The sequence below is a fragment of the Lolium rigidum genome, chromosome 4 (assembly GCF_022539505.1).
Source record: "Lolium rigidum isolate FL_2022 chromosome 4, APGP_CSIRO_Lrig_0.1, whole genome shotgun sequence".
NCBI classification, from domain to species: Eukaryota; Viridiplantae; Streptophyta; class Magnoliopsida; order Poales; family Poaceae; genus Lolium; species Lolium rigidum.
In genome coordinates, this window is record NC_061511.1 from 134,217,595 (window position 1) to 134,243,412 (window position 25,818).

The following is a 25,818-nucleotide window of genomic DNA, read 5'->3' on the forward strand; positions in this document are numbered from 1 at the left end:
TCATCGACGATTTTCTCCGCGATATTTCAAATGCATTTTTTCAGTTTGTGTTTTACGGGTTCTGTTCTGCGCCAGCTGCAAAATCTTTATCCCCACGTTTTTGGAAGACTGAAAACACGTTATTCGGTTCCGATTTTTTCGATTACTGTTAGAGATGCTCTTATAAAATGCGATAATGTTGTATTTAAGTTTGCGTGTTTATTTTCTACTAAAGCCCGAATCTCTAACTGTCTACCACTTGGTTGGAAGTGAGATTTGTATGCATACACGGTTGTCTAATTAACGGACATAATGTTACTACTTAAAACTTTGTATGAACTTCAGCAGAGTAAATAGACAGCCGGCCATGACTTTTCATGTGGAGAAGAAGTGACCGTCGGGGCATTCTTGCATCAAATTTCTGCACTAATCTGACTAAGTGACTAGCAAAGTAGACGAAGTCCAAGTCAATTTTTTTGACTAAACCCAAACACGCACTATCATCAGCTCCCTCCCTATATTTATCACTTACCACGGGTACCTAGCAAATCATCTATCCACACACACACCGATAGCCATCACAAAATGAAGCTTCAGGTAACCGCGGTCGCCTCCCTCCTGGTGGCCCTGGCCGCGACGGCCGGAGCTGTAACCTTCGACGCGTCGAACACTGCCTCGGGCACCGCGGGCGGCCAGCGGTTCAACCGGGACGTCGGCCTCGCGTACTCGAAGAAGGTCCTCTCCGACGCCTCCACCTTCATCTGGAACACCTTCAACCAGCGCGCCGCCTCTGCCCGCAAGCCAGTAAACGCCGTCACCCTCGTCGTGGAGGACATCGGCGGCGTCGCCTTCACCAGCGCCAACGGCATCCACCTCAGCGCCCAGTACGTGGGCGGCTACTCCGGCGACGTCAAGAAGGAGGTGACCGGGGTGCTGTACCACGAGGCGGCGCACGTGTGGCAGTGGAACGGCCAGGGCAACGCCAACGGAGGGCTCATCGAGGGGATCGCCGACTACGTGCGGCTCAAGGCCGGGTTCGCGCCGGGGCACTGGGTGAAGCCCGGGCAGGGAGACCGGTGGGATCAGGGCTACGACGTCACCGCCAGGTTCCTCGACTACTGCGACTCCCTGAAGCCAGGTTTCGTCGCGCAGCTCAACGCCAAGATGAAGGGTGGCTACTCCGACGACTTCTTCGCGCAGATTCTCGGCAAGAACGTGCAGCAGCTGTGGAAGGATTACAAGGCCAAGTTCGGAGGCTGAATGGTTCAGTGATGGGCTGTAGTTAGTCATTGCTCCTTCAAGTGTGATGGCATACAGTATATTCTAAATAAGTCATGCATGTGATCGGAAAAGCAAGTAGAAAATATGAATAAACGAATTTGCTAATTCTAAACCGACTCTGAGCTGCACCTTACCAATTTCAAGTTGCACAAAAGAAAATTGTGTGCAATTTTTCGACAATTAAACTACCGTTTTTGCTTCCGTACGCACCCACCACAAACTCGCCAAACCGCGAAAACACGTGGACGGTTAGGATTCGGTCATACCGATTCGGGTCTGGGGGCATGATCGTCATTTCCTGTGGACTTCGGGTTTGGCTGGGTTCGTATCAGCCCACGTACAAGCCCGTATGACCCATACCTCTATGTATTATACGCCTACGTGTCCACGCGCGGCCACGACGGAACCGCCGACATATAAATGTCTTTCTCCCCTGTCCTCTTCACCACATCTATCCAAAGCAAAAGCAATCCCCAAATCGGGCAAAAACCCTAGGTCAAGAACAGCAGAGCTCGCTCTCGTGCTCGTTCGCGCTCGTCCATGGAGAGGGGGAAGGGGAAGGAGGGGAAGGGCAAGGAGGCGGCGGTTGAGGAAACCCGGCTGGCCGCTTCATCGGCGGGCGGAGCTGCCCCGGATCCGAGCTCCGCTTGGGGCCGGAGGACGGTGGCTGCACCGGCGAGCAAGAAGCGTGCGCACGAGACGAGGCGCAGAAGCGGCGGCGCCAGAAGAAGAATCGGAAGAACCGCGAGAGGCAGGAGAGGAAGGCGGCGGGGGAAAAGATCAACAGCCCCGACGACGTGCCCACCTTCGACGAATCCGACTCCGCCGACCCGTCCGAGGTAAATTTCTCCGCCGACCCCGACGACATGCATGAATGCCTTGCTCGCTCGCAAGCTTGTACGAAATCCGTGGATTTGGCTAATCTATATGCTGTGAATTTGTTGTACTACCAAGCCATTTTGATATTTCTAGTAGTTCCGGAGATGAATTTGAGCTTGCTCAAGTGTTCATCCGAGGTTCTTGCTTGGTTGGGTTCCCCGTAATCCCTATCTCGCTCATAAATAAGGCTATCTAGTTTGATTAGCTTGCTATTATGATCGGTTCCTAGCAATTATATGGATCTACGCACCGGATGATTCACTTATCACTTGTGCCTCGCTTGCAATTGATGTCTAGACAGGTTTTAGATTAACTGCTACTACATTGTATGGACAAAGAAGTTGATCATAAATGTGGCTCCAATACTAGCAGATGTTGCCTCGTTAATCACCGCATGGAAGCCTTGATTTCTTGACTCGGAGCTTTGCCTTCACTAGAGTGTCATGTGCAAGTCATGCTACCGTAAACTTGATCATTTGGTGTTGTTATTGTTAATAATTGAACTATGGTTGCTTGCTGTGTAAGGATATTCACCGGAATTCTTTATTGATGAACTCGTGTATTGGTAATGATTCAATTTGTTTGAGAAGAATGGATGGATGCCAACTATTGTTGGATTAATATTCATCACAATCTAAATCTGTCCATATTATGATGATTGATGCTATGGCCGTGGCTTACTAGGTTTGATGTGACCTCAGTAGCTCTTGGTACTCGCTACTGGTTGCTCACCTTGATGGATAAACTGTTGGTTTTTATTAATAGAGATCCTCACAGTAGGGTGTCATACATATGAATGCCACTATGATTGTTTTATGAAGAAAATAAGGGTTTCTGATGGTTTAATAGCTAGGTGGTGCTAGGTGGTGTATGTGGCTGTCAAAGCTTTGTGTGTATCTGGTTTATACTTGGATATGCTTGTATTTCATACTATTTTGCATATCTTCATCTACTCGGGCACTCCAAGTTTTTGTTTGCCTCAAATATTGCTACCATCACTTGGTCTATACGAAGTGATGACTAATACCTTTTGAGCATCTCGCTCATTGGTGTGATTTGAGCATGCATATTGATGGATTGGATCCTTCTGGATCCTTTCCAGGTATCAAGTATACCTTTCTCCAAAGCATCTAGACATATATAGTGTTTTTCTTCCGTGATGGTATTGCCACTTGTTCCATTCCAAACACTAGTTTTTGTTTAAATTAGATATGGTATGTATAGTTACTAACTAATGTGTATTTATACAAATAATTACTTTGCATTGTTTTCATTCCTTTTCTATTTATAGTCATTACATTGTTTATATGCAATAGCAGCTAATTAACCTAATTTACTTCATCTAACGAGAGGATCCTTCGGATGAAGTCGGTTCCGACCGGGAGGATAGGGACCGAAGAGCAGTGCATGTTCTCCGCAGGCTTAGGTCCGGGGAGATTCGCTACCTTCTTGGCCCGGTAGGTTCAAGTGCCCCTGGTGCAGCCGCAAGGAAATGCCGACGGACTTCCTCGGCATGTACCAAGATGCCACCTACACCGGTGTTGGCAGCGGGCGTACACCCGCACACATCAGGGCCAAGCATGCCGCCTACGGCCTGTTCCTCAAGAAGTACGCCCCGGCAGTAGGAGCATGCGGAGGATGGTGCCGACCTGCCCGCCTACCCGCCCGCCGACCTGCCTGCCTACCTGATGCCTCTTTCTTTAGTTGTGTGTTTATATTAAACTTTGTCGTGCTTGTGGTGTTAAAACTTGGTTAATGCTGTTGTGAACTATGTTTCTATTTAAGTATGTGTGAACTATGTTTCTAATTAAGTATGCTTAGTGTTTAAGCATGTGTATGATGTGCTTACTACATATGCCGATGTGTTGTGCATGCTTGGCCGTGTTGTGTGCTTGGATGCTAGGTAAGCATGTTCTATTTGCTGCCGTTGATCTAGCCTCGTTAGCATGATGTAGTGACAAAGATATATTTTTTTTAGATCAACACGGGTTGCCCCCCAGCCCCAATTTCATTGAAAAAGAAGCCAAGTGTATTACAGGATTAAAACTAGACACCAACAAAATAAAAGGAAAACAGGGTTTACTGGGTAGATTGGCTGCCATCCCAACCAACTCCGATGTACCGGGATAGCCTGGAACAGGTTTAGAGCAGATGATCACACACCGAAAACAACCGCCATCTAAATCCATTACATGGGGTCAAACAGATAGGTAGGACACACTAGCACAACTGCCATGCTTCAATTCACCAAGTGACAAAGATTTTGCCAAAGTAAGCGTTTGATTATAGGAAATCATGTGTCGGCTTTGCTCGGCTTGTGTTGCGTACGATTTGTACATAATTGATACGGTATTTTCCAGTGGAAATGGGGGAAAACCTCCGGTAATCTAAAATAAAGACGGCGTGTTGGCAGTAGGGTGGAGTTGTTATCTTATGTGATACTTGACAAGCAACAAATCTCTCGACTCAACAACAACAAATAGCTCATTTCACAGCTACAACACTCACAAGCAGACAAGCAGCCCAATCTAGACTTGACTAATGGGCCAACTCCATCCAATTAGGCCCATTAGGCTACATATAAAACAGGAACAACTATCTCATTTAACAAAGAACAATAATCGCAGCGGATAGCCCAATCTAGATTTGACTAATGGGCCATCTCCAACCAAATTAGGCCCATTAGGCTAGTTGAGGTGGTACATATTAAATATCAAAAAAAATGAAGCAAAAAATGGGTGTTGCCGCGACTCGAACCGCACACCTCGTGGGAAGTCGTCTCGCAGGGGTAGTCTGGTAACCAGTGGGACAGATAGATACATATTGACATATCAAGTAATAAAGGTATCTATAGTTATTTTATCACTTCCGTTAGGTTATTAAATGCATGTTTGTACATTTTTCAACACACAGATCTTTGTGTAGTCTATTATATACAATTCACTAATTCACTAATTGAATATGAAATAGATAATTCAATATGAATCTTAACACTAAATTTGTAATATATATGAATAACAACTTAAAAAATTGAAAATAGCTAAAATTCTAGTCTTAGTGGATTAGAATTTTTTTGTTTTTTTGTTGGGTTTTGTAAACAATTTGGTACAAGAAATAGTAGTCATTTGAGGACGAACAGGTTTGAACACACATAGAGACTCACTTAGATTACATAAATATGTCACTTACATAAATAAGGATGTAAACAAGTACCACCGTCGTTACATAGATAAGTCCAGGGACACGACACGGTACAATATATAAAAACACGGCATTTTAAATAAACACGATAAAACTAAAAAGTAGAGAAACGTGCATGACAAGCTTCACGAAATTCCTCCTCAACTTTCTTCCACCCTGGCCGCGCTACTCGACCACCGTACGTCATCAACACCTCACTCCTCGTAGGGGAGGCAAGTGCATCCGGTTTTCGGTGGGGAAGATGCACTCGCAGCTTGGTGAAGATGTTGTACGTCGTGAAGAAGATTGACTCGCAGCCGCACCGGAACACTTGGCCGAGGAGCTCGTACGCGTCCCACGGGTTGGTGAGGGTGACCGTGAGCAACTTGAGGGTAACGCCGTCACGAACCTCGTCGAGGTGGAACATCGGCGGCGATCCCGGTGGGAGGTGGGCGAAGCCGGCGGTGAAGAATGCGTCGGCGAGCTCGACGGGGCTCCTCCACCCGGATTGCGCCCACACACGGAGCGTGCGCTCGACGAGGACGCCCGGCGGGTAGCGCAGCTCCGGCACGGTAGGCGGCCGAACGAAGGTCGGTCCGACGTATCGCATCTTCTCGGTGGTGCTTTGGCGTTCTAGGAAAGGATGAAGGGCGTCGTGTCGGGAGTGGAGCTGGGTGGTGTGTGGGAGAGGAATGTAGACGTATAAATAGGCTAGAAAAATGTGGTGTGGGAGACGAAGATTGTTGTTTGGCGATGAAACGACGCGAGTGACGCGTGCATGTAGCCGTTGCCGTTTCGCACATTAACCGAGGGGGTGTCCCGTGTCGTTGTCGTTTTACACCGAAACGGGGCGGCGCGTCTCGCTATCGCCTGAATCGACCGCACCGAAACGGGGCTTGCCGGCTCATTCATGGCGACGTCGTGGCGATGCATGCATAGCCGAGTCACCGCCGCGGGCGCATGCATGCCGTCGTCGTCGCTTCCCGCGCATGCAGGCCTAGGCCGGCGCATTGCACAACGGGCACAAGGCCGGACCGCAACACGGCCCAACAGTCCATCTAGCGTGCCCGCTCGGAACCCCCACCCGTGTTCGGGAAAAAAAAAGGAGTCCAGCCAATCGTATTGCCGTATATTCAAATATTCCTAAAAATTTCAGAGAAAATCTAAAAAAAATAAAATCTTCAAAAACAGTGTATACATATCAAGTAGATGTCTAGGAAATTTATTTGGGTCGTTTAGACAAGGTCGAAAAAAACATGCTTAGAAATGAGGCCATTTACCCTACCTTTGGAGCCTGTTTCTGGCACTTTTTTGACCAACCCTGGGATGACCCCATATTGTCGGCAGTGGTGCACCATGTCATTTAACACACTTCAAGCCATGAGTTTTGCAATTTGCATGTGTGAATGCACTTGTTCATGTGGTGTACACCCCTCAAATACGGTGTCAAAACAAATGGATCGTCCGACGGCGCGTGTGCATGGTGGTCCCATCTTTTGGGATCTGCTTCACCATGGCATCCAAACACCACTTACATCACCATCCATGGAAGAAATCATGTGCTCCTTGCCTAGCTACCTCACGGGAGCCCGCACACATGGTTTACGTGCAAAACGGCTCTACCCGTGCCACAAAGTGGGCCCACAACCCTTGGGTGACCCCATGTGGTGGGCACCGGTGCACCATGTCACCCCACCCACTCCTAGCCATGGGTTTAGGGTTGTGCATGTGTGAATGCCCATGTTCATGTGGTGTAGACCCCTGAAATACAGTGGTTCTCGTCGAACGAGGTGTCAAAACAATGGATCGTCCGACGGCGCGTGTGCATGGTGGTCCCATCTTTTGGGATCTCGCTTCACCATGGCATCCAAACACCACTTACATCACCATCCATGGAAGAAATCATGTGCTCCTTGCCTAGCTACCTCACGGGAGCCCGCACACATGGTTTACGTGCAAAACGGCTCTACCCAGTGCCACAAAGTGGGCCCACAACCCTTGGGTGACCCCATGTGGTGGGCACTGGTGCACCATGTCACCCCACCCACTCCTAGCCATGGGTTTAGGGTTGTGCATGTGTGAATGCCCATGTTCATGTGGTGTAGACCCCCGAAATACAGGGTTCTCGTCGAACGAGGTGTCAAAACAATGGATCGTCCGACGGCGCGTGTGCATGGTGGTCCCATCTTTTGGGATCTGCTTCACCATGGCATCCAAACACCACGTACATCACCATCCATGGAAGAAATCATGTGCTCCTTGCCTAGCTACCTCACGGGAGCCCGCACACATGGTTTACGTGCAAAACGGCTCTACCCAGTGCCACAAAGTGGGCCCACAACCCTTGGGTGACCCCATGTGCTGGGCACCGGTGCACCATGTCACCCCACCCACTCCTAGCCATGGGTTTAGGGTTGTGCATGTGTGAATGCCCATGTTCATGTGGTGTAGACCCCCGAAATACGGGGTTCTCGTCGAACGAGGTGTCAAAACAAGTGGATCGTCCGACGGCGCGTGTGCATGGTGGTCCCATCTTTTGGGATCTGCTTCACCATGGCATCCAAACACCACTTACATCACCATCCATGGAAGAAATCATGTGCTCCTTGCCTAGCTACCTCACGGGAGCCCGCACACATGGTTTACGTGCAAAACGGCTCTACCCAGTGCCACAAAGTGGGCCCACAACCCTTGGGTGACCCCATGTGGTGGGCACTGGTGCACCATGTCACCCCACCCACTCCTAGCCATGGGTTTAGGGTTGTGCATGTGTGAATGCCCATGTTCATGTGGTGTAGACCCCCGAAATACGTGGTTCTCGTCGAACGAGGTGTCAAAACAAGTGGATCGTCCGACGGCGCGTGTGCATGGTGGTCCCATCTTTTGGGATCTGCTTCACCATGGCATCCAAACACCACTTACATCACCATCCATGGAAGAAATCATGTGCTCCTTGCCTAGCTACCTCACGGGAGCCCGCACACATGGTTTACGTGCAAAACGGCTCTACCCAGGCCACAAAGTGGGCCCACAACCCTTGGGTGACCCCATGTGGTGGGCACCGGTGCACCATGTCACCCCACCCACTCCTAGCCATGGGTTTAGGGTTGTGCATGTGTGAATGCCCATGTTCATGTGGTGTAGACCCCCGAAATACGGGGTTCTCGTCGTAACGAGGTGTCAAAACAAGGGATCGTCTGACGGCGCGTGTGCATGGTGGTCCCATCTTTTGGGATCTGCTTCACCATGGCATCCAAACACCACGTACATCACCATCCATGGAAGAAATCATGTGCTCCTTGCCTAGCTACCTCACGGGAGCCCGCACACATGGTTTACGTGCAAAACGGCTCTACCCAGTGCCACAAAGTGGGCCCACAACCCTTGGGTGACCCCATGTGGTGGGCACTGGTGCACCATGTCACCCCACCCACTCCTAGCCATGGGTTTAGGGTTGTGCATGTGTGAATGCCCATGTTCATGTGGTGTAGACCCCCGAAATACAGTGGTTCTCGTCGGAACGAGGTGTCAAAACAGTGGATCGTCTAACGGCGCGTGTGCATGGTGGTCCCATCTTTTGGGATCTGCTTCACCATGGCATCCAAACACCACTTACATCACCATCCATGGAAGAAATCATGTGCTCCTTGCCTAGCTACCTCACGGGAGCCCGCACACATGGTTTACGTGCAAAACGGCTCTACCCGAGGCCACAAAGTGGGCCCACAACCCTTGGGTGACCCCATGTGGTGGGCACTGGTGCACCATGTCACCCCACCCACTCCTAGCCATGGGTTTAGGGTTGTGCATGTGTGAATGCCCATGTTCATGTGGTGTAGACCCCCGAAATACGTGGTTCTCGTCGAACGAGGTGTCAAAACAAAGGATCGTCTGACGGCGCGTGGGCATGGTGGTCCCATCTTTTGGGATCTGCTTCACCATGGCATCCAAACACCACTTACATCACCATCCATGGAAGAAATCATGTGCTCCTTGCCTAGCTACCTCACGGGAGCCCGCACACATGGTTTACGTGCAAAACGGCTCTACCCAGGCCACAAAGTGGGCCCACAACCCTTGGGTGACCCCATGTGGTGGGCACCGGTGCACCATGTCACCCCACCCACTCCTAGCCATGGGTTTAGGGTTGTGCATGTGTGAATGCCCATGTTCATGTGGTGTAGACCCCCGAAATACAGGGTTCTCGTCGTAACGAGGTGTCAAAACAAAGGATCGTCTGACGGCGCGTGGGCATGGTGGTCCCATCTTTTGGGATCTGCTTCACCATGGCATCCAAACACCACTTACATCACCATCCATGGAAGAAATCATGTGCTCCTTGCCTAGCTACCTCACGGGAGCCCGCACACATGGTTTACGTGCAAAACGGCTCTACCCAGTGCCACAAAGTGGGCCCACAACCCTTGGGTGACCCCATGTGGTGGGCACTGGTGCACCATGTCACCCCACCCACTCCTAGCCATGGGTTTAGGGTTGTGCATGTGTGAATGCCCATGTTCATGTGGTGTAGACCCCCGAAATACAGGGTTCTCGTCAGAACGAGGTGTCAAAACAATGGATCGTCCGACGGCGCGTGTGCATGGTGGTCCCATCTTTTGGGATCTGCTTCACCATGGCATCCAAACACCACTTACATCACCATCCATGGAAGAAATCATGTGCTCCTTGCCTAGCTACCTCACGGGAGCCCGCACACATGGTTTACGTGCAAAACGGCTCTACCCGAGCCACAAAGTGGGCCCACAACCCTTGGGTGACCCCATGTGGTGGGCACCGGTGCACCATGTCACCCCACCCACTCCTAGCCATGGGTTTAGGGTTGTGCATGTGTGAATGCCCATGTTCATGTGGTGTAGACCCCTGAAATACGGGGTTCTCGTCGAACGAGGTGTCAAAACAAGTGGATCGTCTGACGGCGCGTGTGCATGGTGGTCCCATCTTTTGGGATCTGCTTCACCATGGCATCCAAACACCACGTACATCACCATCCATGGAAGAAATCATGTGCTCCTTGCCTAGCTACCTCACGGGAGCCCGCACACATGGTTTACGTGCAAAACGGCTCTACCCAGTGCCACAAAGTGGGCCCACAACCCTTGGGTGACCCCATGTGGTGGGCACCGGTGCACCATGTCACCCCACCCACTCCTAGCCATGGGTTTAGGGTTGTGCATGTGTGAATGCCCATGTTCATGTGGTGTAGACCCCCGAAATACGGGGTTCTCGTCGAACGAGGTGTCAAAACAAGTGGATCGTCCGACGGCGCGTGGGCATGGTGGTCCCATCTTTTGGGATCTCGCTTCACCATGGCATCCAAACACCACTTACATCACCATCCATGGAAGAAATCATGTGCTCCTTGCCTAGCTACCTCACGGGAGCCCGCACACATGGTTTACGTGCAAAACGGCTCTACCCGGGCCACAAAGTGGGCCCACAACCCTTGGGTGAAACCAACAAAAAATGACTACCAAAAACCTAACATAATCAACCGAAAACACTACTTTTTAAAAAAACTCCACGCATAGATCGGGTTCCCCACTCCTCCCGACACCGACGAAGCCGGCCGAAGAGGGGGAACCCAATCTATGGAGGAGACTGAGGTGGAGGTGGCGGCTGTACCTAGGAAAAAGTTTATGTTCTTCTTACTTTCTGACTATTTTTAATTAAGACAATTGTTTGTAATTCAGACTATTTCTAATGTCACACGGTTTTTAGGGCGTAATAGGTTGTTTAATTTGAGAAAGGCGAGAGATAGAGATAGAACCGCTGGGCCGCTCGCGCGTCAAAGCTTTGCCAACCGGCCCGTCTAGGCCTCGCCTCCGCCCGCTGCAGCCCTCGATCGAGGTCACCACCTTTACATGCATGCGCCATGCAAGCACGCTATTAAATTACCCGCGCCACGCTCTCATGCATGCCAACCACCATTTCAGCACCGTGACATCGTCTCGGAGGTTGCCCTCGTCTCGGCGTGCCATCGAGTTGGCCGGCATCGGTATTAAAGTGAAATTTGTGTGCATTATTTAAGTGAATTTTACAAACTCCCCGTCTATATATAAGGGCACCTCTTCTTCCTCTTCTCTCACACATCTCACGCACTCTTCTCGCTTCATCCATCTACCACCGCATCCGTGGACTAGCCACGAAACACCAAACCCTAGCCGCCACCATGGAGTTCTTTGGCCCAACTTACCGTCGCCCGGCCACCGTGCGCGAGAGGGAGTGGCCGGAGGGTGTCATCGTGGAGAACGAGCTGCGCATCTGGGCGATATCGAGGTGGAGGAGCGACAGGGCGCTAGCCGAGATCTTTCTCTCGCAGGGCTACCGCCACCTCAACCTCCCTCTAGGCTCGCCGCCCATGTACACGATCGAGTCCCACTTCGACGGCAACGAAGCAACCATGAGATAGGCCTCTTCGTCCACTTCAGGAACCCCTTCGACGCGCACCACCTCCTCGGGCAGGTGTTCCGGTGTGGTTGTGAGTTTATCGCTTTCACTACCTACAATATCTTCACCAACTTCCACGTCATCTTTCCCGACCGTTTCAACATGCACCGCCTCCCATACCGCTACCACGTTGACGGCCCCGTCGGTGATGAGGAGGACTAAAACAGCGAAGGAGGAGCAAGGGGAATGAACATCCTAGGAGGGACGACGGCGTTGCCTCATCTTTATCGGTGTTTTTAGAGCTGTTTTATTATCTATGTCTTGTTGTCGTGTCTCGTGGGCCCGGGATTTGTTGTGTGCTTCGGTATCGTACGTGTGATGGAATTCCTATGTAAGGTTTGTACTATCTAGCTCTATATATCAATGTTTTTACAATCCGTGCTACAACAACACACCATAAAAATTCAAAAGCTTAGAAATGAGGCCGTTTACCCTACCTTTAGAGCCTGTTTAAACCATAGTGAGAAGAAAGTGCCACGGTGTGCGCCGCGCGGGCGGAAATTACCACGCGCCTCGTAACTAGAAACCGCGCGCGCACGACCTGAGGCGTCGCGGCTCTTTAAACACCGGAATGGCAACGGCCGCCCTCTACCATTACCGCGTTGCCTTGCATACAAGTACGGTGCCAACGCTAGCGGTTCGCATATCTTCCAGACCCGCTCCCCACCGTCGTCAACCACCCGCGGCGCGACCATGAGTGACGTTTCCTGGCCGTCCGACTCCGACAGCGACGGAAAGCCGCCTGGGTGGCGCCACTGGTGGGAAAGGGAACCACCGCGGAGCGCCGATCAGTCGGACGGTGCTGACGAGGAGGAGTACGCCGCGGACGGCTCGGAGCCCGACGGCTCGGAGCCCGACGACTCGGAGCCCGACGACGCCGACGAAGCGGACGAGGAGGAGGGCGCCGCCGACGACGCGGACGAGGAGGAGGGCGCCGCCGATGACGCGGACGCGGAGGAACATGCCGTGGACGACGCGGAAGAGGACGAGGACTCCGACGCGAAGTGGGCGCGGCTGGAGGAAGCCTTGGCCGCCGATGAGAAGGCGGCCGCGAAAAAGAAGGCTCGCGCGAAGAAGGCAGCCGTGGCGCGGGCGCGGGCGCGGGCCGAGGTGACGGACGAGGAGGAGGAGTACAACGGCTCTTCGGAGTACTCCTCGTCAGAAGATGACTCGTCGGAGTCCACCTCGTCGGACGACAGCTCCTCGTCGGAGAAGGCTTCTCGCAAACGGGGGCGCCCGGACGACGACGAGGCAGAGTCGTCGTACAAACGTTCCAAGTAGACGACGAGGCATGTCCTCTATATTTTTATCTGCATTTGTAGTATTGTGTGCGGACCTTATATTTTCTGCATTTTAATTATTGTAAGAGGTAATTATGCTATGTACTTCTCCTCATCAGCTTTTCACTATCGAAAAAGAAATTTTTATTTCTGGACATGATCACATTACAGAATTGACTGTTGCCCAACCATAACATCTAGGCCGAGCATTTTAAAAGCCCTGACATCGCGATTATAACAGCTACTAGAATAATTATAGCACACAAGGCGTACTGAAGAAACAATTCCCGTTGGAGAGCATATTTTTTGACCTTATTTATCTTCAACCTTGTTGTCGCCTTTGTTTCGTTTTTACTAATGTTGTGTTCATCGATGATATCAGCCATCATCAACTCGATTCGGCCTTTCTCTTCCCGAAGTGTTTCTATTTTTTTGTTGGTAGTCATCAATGCTTGTTCCATCTTCCGAATTGTCTCATGAGCCACCCCGAGCTTCTCTTTGACAATCCTCAATTCTTCATCAATCTTCATTTTCTCCTCTCTTTTAAAATTTAGTTCTTCTAGGAGAACAATTTTTGCTTGTAGACAATGTTGAAACTGGGCACAGCCATCCCGAATACCACACTCACATATTGATTCCTACAATAAAACGTGAAAACATATTAAATTCGACATAACTTATGAACTGCACATACCGATGACTCTTCAAGATATTTAGAATCCCATGAGATGAAGACGTTAACTTAGAATCATACCTCATCCGATGAGTTGTGCATGGGTTCGACGCGGTCGATGTCGTCCATAGCCGAAATCACCATGGCGGCGGCGACCCGTAGGTGGAGGCGGGATGGAGATGCTCGATGAGATAACGGGCCGAGGGATCCATCTTTTCGTTTGTGGTATGCTTCTTATGCTCCTCGTGGGCCGCAATTGAGGCCCATCCCGGCCCAGCCTTTTATTTAGGTATTTAACTCGCCGTACTAATTAATCCTCAAATCTAATTCCCAAACGATCTATCCTCCTCCTCAACGCCTCCTCCGATCTACGACCGGACGCCGACCGCGTCCTCGAAGACGTTGGTTACGAGCTGACTCGGATCTCATCGCCATGGATGTAAGTATAGTTCGCTCACCTCGTGCCATGCACCTAATTTTTTTTATGAACTCTTGCCCGACAACATATGTAGACGCGGTAGATCGTCTTTACTTTGATCTGCCCAAGTTAGATCTGGTCGTCTAATCTTACTTCCCTTGGTTGGTTCGCTTGGGAAAAAAATATCGGCCAACTTAATTAGATCTAGTGGTTAATTTGATCGTACGCATATGACATATGAGAACATTGACATTGATCAGCCATTCCTTGCTACGCCTGCCCAGCTTCGTGCTTTACCGAATTGGAGGAAAAGGCCTATTATAAGGGGTAAGTCTGTTTATGGCACTCAATGAGAACACAGTGTTATGAACAACTTAATTTAGAATTAATTGATGTCCCTTATGTTTTTTAATATTACATGTAGGTCCTGGAGAAGAGGAAGAGTATGATTTTGAAGCTTTCATAGAGTATGCAAATCGAGTTAAGATGAATTATGACGATTTTGATGCACTCGAACGACTAGTTGCGAAAACCCTACCAAGTAATTCCATTGTACGTGTGCACCATCAAGAAATCACACATCGTGAAGAATAAAGCAAAGATGGTAATTAATTTTGATTTCCATCATTTCTTACTACTAACCAAGATATGCCGATAATTGACTGTCAAATTTATGTGTAGTACTTCTCAAGGAGGTTCACCCTCAAGCACATTCTGCCCAATATTCAGCTACCAGCAACCATAAAGCTTTACTCTCCAGGTGCCAATGTTACAGAAGTTACGATGGTGATGAACATGTCAACGGTGAAAGGAGTACCAAAAGGAGGTGCCATGATAACATCACACTGGGATGGATGTGGTGAGGCAGAATGGCATGAAGAAAAATCAGAAATACGTGTTCGGTTCCGTAAGCAAGGAGAAGGTGGTCTGAAGATTATGCTTGACTGTGTGTGAGAGCAGCCCGGTTCAGACTTCGCTCGTGAAGACTACTATAGCTATCTAATTTTTTTTGTTTATGTCATGTCCATTGGTACACTTTTAGTATGGTGCAAATTTATGTCATTTTTAATGGTTTCTCACTTTTATGACAATGTGTGAAGAGTTCGATCGTGAATGCTTATTAATTATATCCAGCTTATTTCTCTACAAGTGTTGTATGAGGGTTGTAGCATTGTGAAATTTGTTGATGCCCCACTCGACGAGTGGCACTATAGATATGTCAATTATGTGCATTGCGGATCTAGTAATGTGCAAAAAAGACCATATTTTTTAAAAAATTCTTCGTTACAAACAATTGAAATCGTAATTAAAAAATATTTTGCACCGTCGTACTAGCTACAAGCCATTGTTGTGTGGTGCCATGCGGAACCATGGTATGCTTGTAGGTGATCAGCACCTTTGAACATGTATATATTGTTGCTCCAAAAGAGAGAGGGAGAAGTAAGTTATCGATTCGTCCGCCGAATGCAAAGCGGTGTCTTATCACATGCATAGAGTGGCCTCCGTGTATGGGCTGGGTACTAACGGGCTGGCCCGAGATATCCATCGAGAGCTTGCCTAATTATAGTATTAACGAAGCAGATGCCCTAGTTAGCGGCACGTCCGACGCACAACGTGTAACTACCCACGATTTCTTCTTCAAGTCAACGTCGCCTTCCATCGCCGTCTGGAGAAGATAGGAGTCCTTTCGTCGGCGGAGCCTACAGCTCAATCTAACGACGGCAACATCCGTGTTCCAGCCTTCCAGGTGCGCGCGTTTGCAATCTCGTTTATCATCGATCCTTTCGCCCACTTGATCTAGAGTGCGCTTGATCTAAACCTTCATTCTTTGCCGGACGTGTAAGTTTTAGGTTGACATTTACGCTGTAGATGGTTATTAGGAGATTTTCTATGTCGGCAATAATTGTTGTTTGTATATGTTATTTGCGGAATGGATGAATTAGATGGCCCGGTCTATTGTGACCACACATTGTGGACGAATCTCGTAGCCACTTTCTCGGGACCTCAACGTGCGAGGTTTAGCTCTACTAGTTTGCGGACGATGTTGCAACTGCCAGCCTTCGCCACGCGCACAAATATGATTAGATTTATGATAGAGCTATATGATACTAAAACTCGAGACATTCGTCGTACAAGACAAGGCAGGAGCGATAATCGCAACCTCTCGTAGACATAGAATGCATTTATGGTCTACGTAATGAGGGTTTTTCCGCTTTTGATATAATTGATCAAGAATGTCTAACAAGTAGAAGGAAAATACCGCCTAGTTATCTCAGCAAGTCTAGTGGAAATCTAGTTATTTCCGACTTGATTGCTGACATACAGAGAGAGAAAGCTTCCGATGATGACTTTGTGCGGAAAGCGGTGCTTGTGCTAATTGGCACGGTTGTGGCGCCATCTGGCCCAAAAACAGTCGATAGAGATCACTACTGTTTAGTGGAGGATGTTCCTAGAATATTTCAAATTAACTGGAATCACTTCACATTGCGCTACCTCCTCGATAATTTGTCCGCTTACACAAGATCAGCAGCAAAAGGTAGGGGATGGCCGGTTGGAAATCTTTGTCTCACTCAGGTATGCAAACATGATTAGCACTATATTTGATGTATGTGACAATTTGAAACTTATTTCATTTAAAATGTGTTGTTTGTAGCTACTATACTGGGAAAAGGTGGTAGTCGTGGATGATCCTACGTATATTCCACACAAGTCTATTAGGCCACTAATGAAAAGCTGGACTGAAGCGGAAGCGAAAAGGAGGTCGCAGTACGACTATGCAAATGGTCGTGGGAGAGGCAAAGTGAAGGTTTTGTTTTTTTATCACTACTTCTAGCTACATTATATCATAGTCGATGTTGTGTTGTTATATTAATTTATGCCATTTGTTTTCTAATTTGACATGCAGATTATTAATGATCTTACACCTCAAGCCAATGCCGGTGCGCAAACAAAGCGGAACACATCGCGGAATGGTGAACAGTCACGTTCGACACGTTCGAGACAGAGGCGTAGTAACAAGGACATACTATTGGAAAGTTTGAAGAAGGAACCGACGGATCACATTGACACACAATTAGCACTTGTACCAAAGAGATGTGCAGAGGTGAGGAGCCATACATTTTACGAACACGAAAGTTTTACATTATCGGTAATGAATAATTATGGTACTACTTGTTTTGCGGGAAGTTCTAAAAATGCTAAATAAGAATGGTGTCATGTACAAACCGGTTGAAGGATCGAGTCGGATAAAGGAGGAGATGAGGAAGAAGACACTTCTATTCACATCGATGATTCATCTAAGAAAGAATTCATGTACAAGAACAGTTCGACGAGTTAGATGCTTTAATTAGCAATGTAACAAAGACTTCGGTAAGTTTGTCACACCTCCTAAGCATAATGGGGTGCCGGAGGCAGGAGATAATGTGTACGTCACACCAGGAAACCTCGGTAACACGGAGGGTACACAAGATAATCCTTTTATCTTAAATGATACCACAAAACCGGCATCATCCTCGGATATACGTATACCGGATGACATTTTCGCAAGATCTACCACCAAGGTGAATGCTGGACAGAAGGATGATGACCTACATGACGGTGAACATGAAGTTATGAGTACTCATAGTGTTGAAACAATGGGACGAGAGGCTAGTAGGAAGAAGGGCAATACAACAAAGTGTGCAAATAGTAATGGTAGAAGGAGAAACGCAGCGGCAATACAAGTTGGAGGGAAAAGGAAACGGACGACGAATCAAAAATATGGATCACCATATGTGGTCGCGAAACCTAGAGCAAAACGTCAAAGCCGTGTAAAGAAAGGTAACACCATTTATTCGTTATTTCTTTGTTGGCAAATAAATGATGCTGCAACTCTGTAACACATATGTTATTACTATTATGTGCATCGGGGTTGTTTGCGGAACATGAAGTTGGGGTATCTTCGGCAGTACCAACACGACAGGAAATAGAAGCTGCCACTTTATATGTTAAAACAATATCCAAGCTACCAAAAGAAGCATCTAAAGGAGTGTACAAGAATGAATATGGCGCCGACTTGTCTTCGAAAAGCTTAACGTCGTTCTTGCGCACGAATGGCTATCTGATAATGTAAGTCTTCAAAACCAAAAGTTTGCGTTATACTCGTAATTAAACTATTTGAATTTGAAAATATTGTTGTTGCTATCAGATTATTGATGCTGCTATTGGGTATTTGTCTCTCCGTGTTGGGTCTGATCGAATGTTATGTCCTGCGTGGAGGACAAACTATCTCCTTGAACAAGCGAGAAAAACAATACGGAAAAAAATACACTATTAGAAATATAGATGAGGTAGTTACAAGACCAGGAGCCTTAGGTAGGGTTATGGATGAATATTTCAAGCGTGAGAAGGTAACGAGCACTTTCTTTCAATGTTTCATGCGAAATTAGAATAAAATAATATGATAATTGACAAAGTTTTTCCTTCTCTTGTAGACATTTTTCGCACCGAACATACGGAAAACTCATTACGTAACTGTTGTCATGCATACAAAGAAGAAGGAATTCCAGGTCCTTGATCCTCTGTTTGGTTTAGGGGTGTCAAAATCAGTTGTGGAAGACTTGGTATTACACTCTCTACACACATGTCTTTGTGTACTTTCTCATGTCTGTGCAGTAATATATTTGTTGTTTCGTAGATTGGGCAAATTTCACGGGACATACAAGAAGCAAACAATACTTGTGACACAGAATATCCGGATGTCGAAGAATGGCCTATTAAAAGATATGACATCCCTAAGCAAACCGATGAGTAAGTACCTATATTACATTACACATAAAGAAAGTCGGTTTTGTATATGCGGACACTTTTAAATTTTGTCACATTATATACCAGCAATTCATGCGGATTATGGGTATTGCAATGTATGGAGCACTGGGACGGAGATCGGATGACTTGCCCGGTTTCTCGAGGTTGGCTATACTATGTTCCATGCACTCGGTTAATTTTAACAATGTTAACAACCCATGTGTATAACACCTTATAATGTTTTGGCAGGCCACGAGTCGATGAATCGAGAGAAAGTACAGTTGCAAACATTGTTTTATCACCACACAACATTCTTGAGAAGGTGAAAAACAAAGTGAGATTGCTAGCAAAGACCAAGAAAATATAAATTTGATAGTGTGACTGTTCGGTTTGCTCCCGCAGAAGGTTTCCGGACACATGTAATATTGAATTTTTAATTGTCTTCGGTTGTAAACAATATTTATTCGGTTAAGATTATCTACAAAATTTTGTAACATTGATTTTATTTCCCATTATCGAAAGTATGCAATTATTTTTATCTTTGTACATGCATGCTATGATGATTATAAGGAAATGCCTACTTCACAATATATAATGTCTTTTGCCATTTTTACAAAAGAACACCGGAGAATTAAGAACATCAGTACAAAATAAAAACATCGATACGTTGCAAACATTAACAACTCCATCAAATACAAAGCTATAGTCGTCCCATTCATAATTAAGGAAATTTATCGCCCTTTAGATAACTATGAAAGAACTACCCTTCCTGCTGCAAGCACATTCCCGCACATGTTCACGGACATAAAATTACACAACAACTCATATGAATCTTTTAAAGTATATGAAACAAAATGGCGAGAAAAACTTACTTCGGATGAAATATGCATATTGGGTTTCTTCCGTTATGCCCTTCTCCTTGGCATGCCCCGCACACTCGCACCCTGCGTTCCTTGTGTCCTAGTGGTCTTCCATTTTTAGTCATTGGAGATTTCTGCGCTTCTTGCCTAGGTGCACCCTTAGTGGACACTTTCAAAGGATCACCAACAACAATATCGCATGGTCCACTAGCATCTTCATTTTCATGCACCGACTCGAGGGGACCATATGCTTTACCTTTAGCATACCCCTCTCTTCTAGAAATTATGCCATCAATGGTACTTGTTCAGCGAGATCATATTCCTCTGAATTGTTTAATGCAATATGCATAGCCTGTGATACCTTAATATTCATCCTGCTCGTATTTCATCCGCTCCTCTGCCCCAGACCAACCCCACCCAAACATGTCGCTGGTGCGTTTAGATGGCAACCCTAACCTGGCATTTTTTGTGAATCGTCGTAGAGCACAACATTGTGGAATTTCAGTAAATTTCAAGAAATGCAGCACATGCGGTATGTGCTTGCAAAGGATCCCCTTTCTAATCATCCTTTGACAACTGCACCTTATAATTTCTGCCTCCTTGGGTCTATATTCCACGTAGAACCTGGTCCTTACATGATTCCTCCATGCCACAATGAAGATGTTTGAGTCTCCTGCCTGCATTTTTTCTAAGATCTCTATGCCGCCAATCTTTGAAAGCTCACCTTGAATAATATAGAACACGAGCAGGAGTGAAGATTTTTGCAGCGAGCAACCTCTAGTTCTCCGAAATTAGTAATTGCCACTGGTGTAGTCTGTGAAGCCGTGCAGTCGTTGTGGGCTTCGTTCTCACGGAGACAGACAATTGCGTTGTCGAAGTGCATAATCATATCAACAATTGTCATTTCCCCATCTAGGTGCAGGTGCGGACAAGAGTTTAAACTTTCACTCCGCTGGTTACTTTTCATACCCAGCCAGAATCCTTGAGAGAGATACGCTGCAGCCCAAAGTTTCCTCTTGGTGTACATCCTCTTCATCCATGTTCTGGTTTTTGGGGATTGCCATTTTCTCGTAAAATGCATGCCATCGCTCCTCAAATACTTGCTCGAGGTGGTGTAATACAAAAGAGTCATGAACTCGTTCGGTGACTTGTTAGGTAGATGCATCTCCATATTTTTTTCAATGTGGAAGCTACGGATGCGATGCGGCACACCGGAAAATACTTCGCCGATTGCGGCGATCATCGCGGCATCCGCATCCGTGATTACTTGCCTTTGGCTTCGTTGACACATCGCTTTGAGGAAAGTCTTTAGAAGCCAAACATATGTTTGTTCATTCTCACTTGAAAGGATGGCACACCCAAAAACCGTTGTCCTTCGGTGGTTGTTCAAGCCCACAAAAGGAACAAATGGCATCTTATATTTATTCATCTTGTATGTGCTATCAAACACCAGCACATCTCCGTAGTCCTGGTAATCCCTACGTGATCGGGAATCACACCGAACATGTGCTTCGGACGGCCTTTTTCATCAACGTCATATTCAAAGAAAAATTCAGGGTCCCTCTTTTTCCTCTTTGACATAATGCGGATGGCTGTGGTAGCGTCACCGTCGAAAAGCAGCCTCCTCCTCTCCCTAGAGCACATGTTGTACAAATCCTTTCTTGTGAATCCAACACCGAGCAAATGAACCGGAGCCTGCAATGAATTTTCTCATAATGAGGTGCTTCCCGATTCCCATGGATCCCATTGATAATATCTCGGATCTCTGCGCGTCGTTGATCGTCCTATGGGACCGAAGAAACGGAGTCCGACATGGTTCAGCCGGGTCATGGTTATGTTTGTCACGAAAATCTTCAACAACCCGAAACCAGCTTCTTCCATCAAACTTGACCACCAAACGTGCCTTGCAGCCGCAGCGAGACTCGGTGTCCGTGCCTATATACACGGCCTTCCGTGGTCGGTTGGTTTTTGGGACGTCTCGCCCTGTCCGGAACACACAAAACGCCTTAACCGAATTACTCCATCATCAAACCGCTTAACCTGGTCAAGCCGGATGCTCGAACCCATAATCTTTAGCATATCCGTTGTAGAAAGAATATGCTGTCTGCTTCGTAAATAAAAGTCATCTCTTTTATCATCCAGTATAAATCCCGATCACTATCAGGATATTCATTGCCATTGCTACCTTTGTGTGATTTCTCAGGCTGACTAGCGCCTGGCGTCGCCTGCAAGTAGAAAACATAGGCATTAATTAAAACTATAAATTTATGTGTTCCAGCTATATAAGACTGATAAAAAAGAGATAACAACCTGGCTCATGTCAACGGAATCCTCGGGAACCGATGCACCTTCCACATCATCGGTGTGACCCGTGTCCAAGTCGGATTCACCGTAATAGTCGTACTCAAGCTGCGTGTCAAATTGTTCCTGAAATTTATTAATGCATTTCGAAATTTAGTAACCGTAAATTTTACAGCTTGCCATCATTTCATGCATCATTTTATGTCACTCGTATGAGTCACTACACATACCTCACTAGTATTTAGACTGTCTGTGTGTTCACCATGGTTCTCATCATTTTGATCGTCTGTGTGTTCGCTATGGTTGTCAACATTATCAAATTCATCGTACGCAATCTGCATAAATTATGACATGAGGAACCATATATAATTTGATGATGCTGGACTGCTCGGTAATCGAAATGAAAAATAGTGGCTCACATCAAACTCATCTTCGCTCCAGCCGGCTTCGTGCTGCAAATTTTCCTCCATTTCAGAGTCATCGGAATTATAGCCGACGTACTCGTTTTGTTCCTCAATCATACCAGATATAGAGTTCTCCATATTCTATAGTATTGGACCATAATTAGAATTGAAAAACCGGCAGAATTGCGTCCTCTTACTATGCTACAAGATGAAGTCATGGTACCTGTAATTTTAAACCCTAGCGGGGAAGATGCCGAGCCGGTGGCGCGCCTTTCCAAGGTCGTCGATCTGCGGGGGGGCTTCGCGCGCGGTCGGCGGCGTCGACATGCGAAACAACCACCGGCGGCGACGGACGTGCCGGCAACAACCGCCGACGGCCGGGCCGGCAACAACCGCTTGCGTTCAACCTAGCGACGACGTGGAACAGCTCGATCAGATCTCCAGGTGCCGATGAAAACGATGCATGCAATGGGAGCTAATCACGGTGATTAGCTTAGCACGTGGGACCCACCCACGTGGGGTCGTCCGTATAGATACGCCCAGGCCCTGTATACCCATACGAGTCTTGCACTCGGGCTTGGATATGGGTTTCGGCGGGCAGCACAAAAAAAACAAAATCGGGACCACCGTACCCCTTCGGCGATAAGTCGCGAGTTTGGAGAGGGTGCGCACCGAAGCACACCTCTTAAACTACCCGTCGGCATAGATCCTTCAGCTGGTTCGGACGGATGCTCCAGCAGCACCATGTCGCGGGCTACCAGAAGCGGCCACGTCGCTCGCCTATGCCGACGGTCGGCATAGGACATGCATCGATGGCTGCAGCCGGCCGCCAGGAGGCGCCAGAAGCCGCCACGTCGCACCTATGCCGACGGTTAAACCATCGGCATAGCTCCTCCCCGCCGTTACCTCAGCTCCGTTAGCGGTGGCGCGCCGACGGTCAAGCGATACCGATGGCCAGGAAACCCCGTCGGTGTGTCGAGCTATGCCGACGGTGAAGCTATGCCGACGGGTTTCCAGCTATGCCGGCGAGCAGCGATGCCGACGACGCCGCGCCGACGGTAACCATTGGCATAGAGCTACGCCGACAGCAATAACCGTCGGCACCGTACCGTTTTACTGTAGTGCCTTTCCAATATATGCTCCTCGTCAACTCTCATCTCACATGTCACAATACGGTTCCTTCTTGCTAGAGTGGAGACTAGTGTCGGTTTCACGAATGTGTGTACAAAATTGCTGGGCAAGAGTTTGTGTTCAGTTCAGGCGATATTCACTTTATTAATTGATATTCTTGGGCAAGGGTTTGATGACCTCAAACAGGAAATCGCTCTATTCTAGTCTAGTCATGCCATGACTGGGAAGCATGCATGTAAACTGAATGCTGACAGCCAAGATTAATTGCTGGTGCAGTGTAGCAATGTTGCTGACCTGTGTTGCCTGCTACTCAAACATAACTTGCTATCATAGAGAAGACAAGTCAAAATAATGTTTCTCCACCAGAAAAAATATAGTATAATGTTTCTCCATTGTTTATTGTAAAAAAAGAAACAAACCAAACAAACCCATCTAAGGCCATCGTTGGAAACTCACATGTCTCCACCTGCACCACTTGAACCATAAACAGGAAACAAAGCAGACTGTGGTGCATATCGGTAGCCTAATTTGCTTACATGTGTTATGTATAATAACAAAAGCCTTTATGTGAAGCTGAAGCGATGAAGTTGTAATTCAACATAGACAAACCGATCTAAGGTCATCGTTGGAAGCTCACATGTCAAGATAGTAAAACATCTATTGAAAAAACATGGCACAAAGTATCACATTCCCGATATGAGTTTAGTGAGAATCAAAGTGTTAGAATCCACACATAAACTAAAATGTGCAAAAGAAACATAAGAAAAAAGGCATGTAAATACACTATAACTTTGTTCTAGAAGTTTATGTGAATTTTGCCCACAAAATTCATAGGCCATGGATATAGACCCTTCTTTTCTTAACTACAACATGCTCATTGGCGCAAACAATGTAGAATTTAGATCAACCCAGGGTCTTGTGAGAGCTCCAAAGTTGACTAATCATAAATAAGACAATAATAATAGATACAATAATGATGTGTTTTGCATTGAAAACTCTTGCACATATATCTATATAAATGATAATTAGCTAATGAAGATTAGGAACAATACAAAGACAACTCTTTCTCTCCTCTTGCCTTGCTCCTTCACACCTCGGGTGAGTTGTGAGGCCGCAGGTAATGTGAGTCATCCTCCTTCCGTGTGAAGCAAAGTTGCCGGTCCTCCCTTAGAGGTAGGCTCACGAGAGTAAATGGCACAATGTCTTCACACACGATTCCCAAGTACACACTCACAAGGGTAGTACGTGATAAACCAAGGATCCACAAATTCGATGTCATGGTTCATGCCAACACCCCCAACGAGACACAAGTAAGTACATACTGGCATGCTTTTAATATCATATAAATTTTCATCAACTTGTAAACACAAATGTACGTATAGTTGGTTTGTGTCCGTGTGATAACATTTCGGTTTGCATGGACAATGCTAACAGAAGATTATCACAAGTATGCATGTGGCGGCAATAACCAGTAGTTGTTTCAAAACATTCTTAGTGGCATCCTTCCTTCTTGTTAATCTTACCCCAGTTCATAGCCACCATGCACATTCACCGAAGAGCGGCGAGGAGCAGTCCAATAAGAGTTTCTAACCCACATCGTAGAGATTCAATATTGACTAGGTAACAGCACACTTAACTATCAACATGAACACCGTCGCATACAAAAGGTGATATACATTCATGAGATACACAAGCCATCAAACATCATTTTTGATCCTTCAGGGGCTAAGGGGTAAATCGACCATCGCAACAGCCCAACCAATGGTCGGTTCTAAAGAGAGATAGAGCTTTCCCGACATATAAGTATCATAGTGAATTAATGATTAAACTTAACCTGTGCTACCGTTAATTTGCTGAAATGACAATTTCTCTAAGGGTAAACATATGTTGTCCGCCCATTCATCTAAAGGATAAACACGGATTCTTTTCTTCCAATTCTGAAAATTAGAGTAAAATGAATAGGTATGGACATGACAACCACCTTAATTAGAAAACTAAAAATCATTTTATTAGTTTGCTTTCCAATGTAGGGGTAACTACTTCACTTGAAGAAACCCAGGCATCATGGACAAAATTATTATTTTATGTTAATACAGTGGGCCCATAGAAAACCAAGAAAGATCCTCTCACCAACTCGACATCCATATACTAACTCCATTAAAAAAAACTCCATTACGTA

The 25,818-nt window shown here is 47.0% G+C and overlaps 1 protein-coding gene across 1 annotated transcript; it reads left to right on the plus strand.

Annotated features, from left to right (window-relative positions):
• Window positions 1–549: 549 nt before the first annotated feature.
• On the plus strand, window positions 550–1,338 carry LOC124649656. Its single transcript, XM_047189249.1, has one exon. It carries the CDS (start codon window positions 565–567, stop codon window positions 1,237–1,239), a length of 675 nt encoding a protein of 224 aa, XP_047045205.1. The 5' UTR covers window positions 550–564; the 3' UTR covers window positions 1,240–1,338.
• The last annotated feature ends 24,480 nt before the right edge of the window (window positions 1,339–25,818 follow it).